The sequence below is a fragment of the Hylobates moloch genome, unplaced genomic scaffold (assembly GCF_009828535.3).
Source record: "Hylobates moloch isolate HMO894 unplaced genomic scaffold, HMol_V3 SCAFFOLD_19, whole genome shotgun sequence".
Classification (NCBI taxonomy): Eukaryota; Metazoa; Chordata; class Mammalia; order Primates; family Hylobatidae; genus Hylobates; species Hylobates moloch.
Genome location: NW_026652294.1, coordinates 41,640,744 through 41,646,743, shown reverse-complemented (window position 1 = coordinate 41,646,743; position 6,000 = coordinate 41,640,744). Strand labels below are relative to the sequence as shown.

The 6,000-nt window shown below is 52.6% G+C and overlaps 1 protein-coding gene across 1 annotated transcript in view; it reads left to right on the top strand.

Annotated features, from left to right (window-relative positions):
• The first annotated feature begins 1,823 nt into the window (after positions 1 to 1,823).
• Positions 1,824 to 6,000, top strand: part of LOC116459448 (myosin-3) — a 28,669-nt gene continuing 24,492 nt past the window's right edge. Inside the window, exons 1-4 of the mRNA XM_032140040.2 lie at positions 1,824 to 1,844; positions 3,021 to 3,079; positions 4,102 to 4,313; positions 5,320 to 5,463. Of these exons, the coding sequence (XP_031995931.1) occupies positions 4,110 to 4,313; positions 5,320 to 5,463 (348 nt within the window). The 5' untranslated portion in view covers positions 1,824 to 1,844; positions 3,021 to 3,079; positions 4,102 to 4,109. The remainder of the gene's footprint in view (positions 1,845 to 3,020; positions 3,080 to 4,101; positions 4,314 to 5,319; positions 5,464 to 6,000) is intronic.

Below are 6,000 nucleotides of genomic sequence, written 5' to 3'. Positions count from 1 at the left end.
TGAACAGGTCTGGGTGTTGACATAGAAACTGCAAGCTGCCACGCCCACCCCCGCCCCACCCACAGCCTGCCCTGCATATGCCACTGCTGGAGATGTAGCCAGGACCGCTCGCCCTGTCCCCTGCACGGAGCTTGTTAACACCGCTGCTCCCCTTGGTGATATTTACCTGTCCATGGCTGCCCTGACCAGGACTCCCAAGGAGACAGCCCGCCAATCGCACAGCAGCCTCTGCCAGTGCATCACTGGGCCAACAGGGCAGAGCCCCAGGGGACCACTCCCTTCACGACATGGATGGACACTTTAGGAGTGACAGTTACCCTCTCCTTGGATGAGGAGGGGCTCCAAGGATGGACATGGCAGTCTCACCTGGAGGGAGAGGGGCAGTGGGCAGGAGCAATGCTCAGTGGCTGGTGGGCAGCCAAGGGGAAAGTGAGCCCTGCCCAACTGACTCCGTTGGCGGCCACTGGCCTTGCCTGGCATTCACGGAACAGGCGCTTCATAAACATGTGCTGCTTCGATATGAAATCACCTCAATTTTGTAAATGCGTCTGTAGCATCCGCGGGACTCATCATTTAGAATACAAACCCTTGAGGGTAAAGGCTGCATCTTCTGTTTCCTCTGCATCTTCTCGAAGCACTGTGTGTACAGGCCAGAGCACAGTGAATGTTTCATACACGTGCCTTCACCCTGAGACTGCAGCCCTGCCTCCCCGGTCCCACGCACACCTCATGGAGTGGCCTCCACATCGGGGCTTGATACCGCTGTGTACGGAAGGGGCGGTTTCTATGGGAAATATGGACAAACAGTTCTATTTAGAATAAGCAACCACAGGATGCCCACTCAGCCATCCTCCCAAAGATTTGTCAAGAAAAAAAAAGCAGAACAAGAATGGGCAAAAGCGTCCGACATACTTTACTCTTCTCTTGAAGCTTTATTTTTCCACTCCTGATTTAGAGATGACCACATTTGTTAGACAGCCCCCACTTGTCCGCCCTTTCTCTGCAGGCCACCACCGTTCCCCCTACCCCATCCCAGCCAGCAGCTGGTCTTTCCTAATTGGTAATCTATCTTAATAGCCACGGGTCCTCAGGCAGCTGTCGCTGGGAATACGAGCTGGCGGCATAGATCCACGTCACTAACTTACTTGCTGGTCCTATTAGAGCTTAAGAAATAATTAAGTTAATAATGATACTAATGAGAGAACGTTGCATAGGAGAAGAGAAGAGAAAGAAGGAGGGGAGTAGAAGGAGGAAAAGGGAGAAGAGGGCAAGGCGGGGAGGGGAATTATTACTATTAATTATTATTATTATTAATTATTCCTGGCACAGGTTTTGCAATCACAACCCAAGGTCGTGACACAATCTTGCTCGAAATTCCAAAAGGATTTCAACTTTTCACCCTTAATCTTATTCATTTTTCCACATGATGAGGTTTCTAAGCAAGCCCCCGACTTCAGTCCTGGGTCCCCATGAGCTGGGGGCTCACGCGGCCTTCAGGGTGTGATGAGCGCCTGAGAACGGAGGCGGCTGCCCCCCCCCCACCTTCCCCCAGAGTGAGGCCATGTCATTCCATCAGGTGAGGGAGCACCAGCCCCAGGTTCAAAGAAAGGCATCCCAAGCTCCTGACATTCTGCAGTCGGAAAATGGTGATGGATCCTGCTCATTTCTAATTATACCTTTCCCTTGGCAACGACAAAAATACGTGTGCAAGAAGCTGGTTCTCGGCTTGGGGGGCAGCTCATCCTCTTTCCAAATATAGAGAAGGAATGAGCCATGGGGGTTACCAATGGCCTATAAAAGCCCCGGGGAGCGGCCAGGCCTCTGTGGCTCGCTTGTGGGCGGAGGTAAGTCACAGGCTCCTCTTCTAGGTCTCAGCTGCTTGGAGCACACCCACCCGGTGAGCACATCCACACCCCGTGCGTGGCGCCCCAGCCCTGCCTGGCTCTGGTGAGGAGCCCCGTGCATGGCGCCCCAGCCCTGCCTGGCTCTGGTGAGGTGGCGCCTCATGCCTCTCTGAGTTTTCTTAGGATAAGCGAGGTACAGAGAGCGAGGTTTCCCTGGGCCCAAACACCCAGCACCCTCTGGCTCCAGCACCTCCCCCAAGCAGGAGCCCTGCAGGTTCTCTCTCCTCCACCCACTCTCCCCTGTCCTCCTCTCCAAGTGTCCTCTTGGGCAGGATCCTTTTGGATGCCCCGTGAGCCCAGCTGCCACGGTTTGTCCTTCTCCCATTGCCTCTGTGACTCATGAAGGGTCAACAGGACAGGGGGCCTCACCCTGCCCTCACCTTCCCCACCTGGGCTGTACATTTGCCAGGTGTCTTGTCTTGTCCTCTCAAGACCACATTGGCTGTGGGCATTGCATGTAAATTAATCTCAGAGATATCGCCTGCTCACAGACAAGGAGACCTGACCCTGCCCTCGAACCGTTGGCTTTAAGCTGGGATGCGGTCCCTGCTGTCCGATTCTAAACGGGAGTCAGGAAGACTGAAGAAGGTGCCAGTGCAGGCTGGGAGAAACCAGATTTCGCACAGCTGAGGGTTTTTCCTCCCTGCCTGGCTTCCTGTGGGTCATGTCCCATCTGTTCTTCCAGCCTGCCTCTTTAAAGTATTAATTTTTTTCGTTGTTTTTTTTGAGACGGAGTTTTGCTCTTGTCGCCCAGGCTGGAGTGCAATGGCACAACCTCGGCTCACTGCAACCTCCGCCTCCCAGGTTCAAGCAATTCTCCTGCCTAAGCCTCCAGAGCAGCTGGGATCACAGGCACCTGCCACCACGCCCAGCTATTTTTTTAAATTTATTTTTTATTTTTAGTAGAGATGGGGTTTCATCATGTTGGCCAGACTGGTCTCAAACTCCTGACCTCAGGCCATCTGCCCGCCTCGGCTTCCCAAAGTGTTGGGATTACAGGTGTGATCCATGGCGCCGGGCCCCTTTATTCTTTTTAGTGAACTCATCAGAAGCCGATTCTGCATGGATGCAGCCACCCCAAGTGCCGCTAAGTTGCGTTTGTGCATATTATTCCAGGTCTGCGATCTCCTGGCTGCTGCTGTCTTCTGCTCTCACCCTGCAGGTGGGACTCTCAGGTGAGAAGTTGGGCCCTGTCCCTCAGCTGTTGGAGGTCTCCAGGCATTCCAAGCTTGCCAGTTCCTTCCTCCCTCCTCCCACCAGCCATAAGGGCACAGGGGGACAGGGGAACTAGCATGTTTAGACAAGGACAGGTCATGGCCGGGTGCAGTGGCTCACACCTGTAATCCCAGCACTTTGGGAGGCTGAGGCAGGTGGATCACATGGTCAAGAGTTCGAGACCAGCCTGACCAACATGGTGAAACCCCGTCTCTACTAAAAATACAAAAATTAGCAGGACATGGTGGCAAGTGCCTGTAATCCCAGCTACTCAAGAGACTGAGGCAGGAGTATCACTTGAACCCGGGAGGCAGAAGTTGCAGTGAGCAGAGATCGCGCCACCGCACTCCAGCCTGTGACAGAGTGAGACTCTGTCTCAAAACAAAAGACAAGGACAGGTCAGGTGGGAGAGGAGGTGGCATTTGGGGGACTGTCAAACAGATGCTGATGTCAGATACTTGCTTTTGTTCTTAGCAACCCAAGGAAGCAAAAGGCAGGTTCCCGCATGCGAGCATGTAGCCACCTTGATTGAAATGGTTCAAAAATATCTTTGCTCTTTGCCGCTAGCACACTCTCTTTGAAGAAGGTGTTTATTTTTTTAATGGTGTTTATTTTTAAACGTTCCCTCAGCAACACCTGGGTGTCACAGAAGCGGAAAAGGCGGTCCCAAGAGTGGTTGGTGCTCACTTCCAAACCCCTTATCGCCAGTTCAAGCCTCAGATGCTTGAGGAGCTTGGGTTAAATAGGCTGTAAGCCTGTCGCCCAGAGTAGCCCCTCAATAAATATGCACCCGTGTGATTTCCCAGCACTGAAGCCCTTTGGGTGGAGCTCCTCGAGGCATGAGGACAACCTGGTTCCTGGGGCCCTGACTCTGAGGGCTCCTGCGGCTGAAGGAGGGCAGGGCGGAGGCTGAGACAGGCCTGGAGCTGCTGGGTGCTTGGCAAAGGGGCAGCTGAGCTCACTGGGTGGGTTTGCCTTCCAGCTGACACCATGAGTAGTGACACTGAAATGGAAGTGTTCGGCATAGCCGCTCCTTTCCTCCGGAAGTCAGAAAAGGAGAGGATCGAGGCTCAGAACCAGCCCTTTGATGCCAAGACGTATTGCTTTGTGGTGGACTCAAAGGAAGAATATGCCAAGGGGAAAATCAAGAGTTCTCAGGATGGGAAGGTCACCGTGGAAACTGAGGACAACAGGGTAAGACTCTGCACCCTCCACAGGTCTCTGGCCCTCCACCTGGTCCTTGTGCTTGTCTGGGGTATGCATCTGCCCAACCCCAGCCACTTCCAGATGTGGCTCCAGCACTGGAATGCCACATACGACATAGCCTGGGGCTTCCCAGGTGTCCTCGGAGAAAGCAGAGTGAATACTGGCCTCAGGTTCCAGGGTGGGAATAGAGTCTGGCTGTGGCTGATTAAAACAATTAGTTTTCAGGTATTTTTGTCCATGTTCACTGTAGGCCAGAGGGGCCCAGCTCCACGCGTCCCAAGGGTGTGGATTTGGGAGTTCAATATGAAGGAGAGCTGTTTCAGAACACCCTCCTTTGGTAGCCTAGATTTGTCCCAAATTCTTCTAGCAATGGCCATCTGACCAAGGAAGTAAGGAAAATGTGTCAGGGATCCTAGGGGACCACAAGCTCAATGAAATAGCGGCCTCCTTGTATCATGAAGGGGATGAGCACTGCAGCCCACGACATTCTGGCCCAAGTCATCGTGGGGGTGCTGCAAGGAATTCTGGACCTCACTAGCTTCTAAAATCTAGAGCAAGAGAATCTGGAAATGTCCCAAGAAAAGTAAAAAGCAAAAAAAGGAAAGAACAAAGAAAGAAAGAGAGACAGAGGGATGGAGGGATGGAGGGAGGGAAAGAAGGAAGGAAGGAAGGAAGGAAGGAAGGAAGGAAGGAAGGAAGGAAAAAGAAAGAAAGGAAGGAAGGAAAGGAAGAAAGAGAAAGAAGAAAAGAAAGAAAGAAAGAAGGAAAATAAAAGAGACAAGTAAAGGAAATAGTATCATTGGGTTGGGCATGAAGGAAAAAGGCATTAAAAACCGCCCTGCACGTGAACCCGGGAGGCAGAGCTTGCAGTAAGCCTAGATCACGCCACTGCACTCCAGCCTGGGCGACAGAGCGAGACTCTGTCTCAAAAAAAAAAAAAAAAAACAAAACGTGCAGACAATCTTAGTGAAGCACTGTGCCTCTTCCCTTTTAGACCCTGGTGGTCAAACCAGAGGATGTGTATGCCATGAACCCCCCCAAGTTCGACAGGATCGAAGACATGGCCATGCTGACGCACCTGAATGAGCCAGCCGTGCTGTACAACCTGAAGGACCGTTACACATCCTGGATGATCTACGTCAGCGAGAGCTTTCGCCGTGGTTTCCCTGGGGCATTAGATATGCGGGCGGGGGAGGGAGGCAGAGTATGTGTGTGGGCCGTGGGATTCTGGAAGATGAGTACTTGCCTAGCCGATGAACAAAAGACAAAGAGGGAGGAGAAAGAAGACAAGAAAGCAAGAGGTGGATGGGGCAGGAAGAAGGAAGGTGGGAAGGAGGACCAGGAACCGGAGAGCGGGGAAGCTGGGGCCAGGCTTGGTCACGGGGCGCTGTGACTTACCAACTGTGGGAGGGTCGCTACTCCCCTTTTTGAGTCGCAGTGCCTCACTATAAACAGGAATGGTAGCTTCCCCCCTTTATAAGTTTATCCCAAAGAAACATGAGATAATAATAAAGGCGGCCGGGCATGGTGGCTTACGCCTATAATCCCAGCACTTAGAGAGGCCGAGGCGGGTGAATCATGAGGTCAAGAGATCGAGACCATTCTGGCTAACGTGGTGAAGCCCCGTCTCTACTAAAATACAAAAATTAGCCGGGTGTGATGGCGTGTGCCTGTA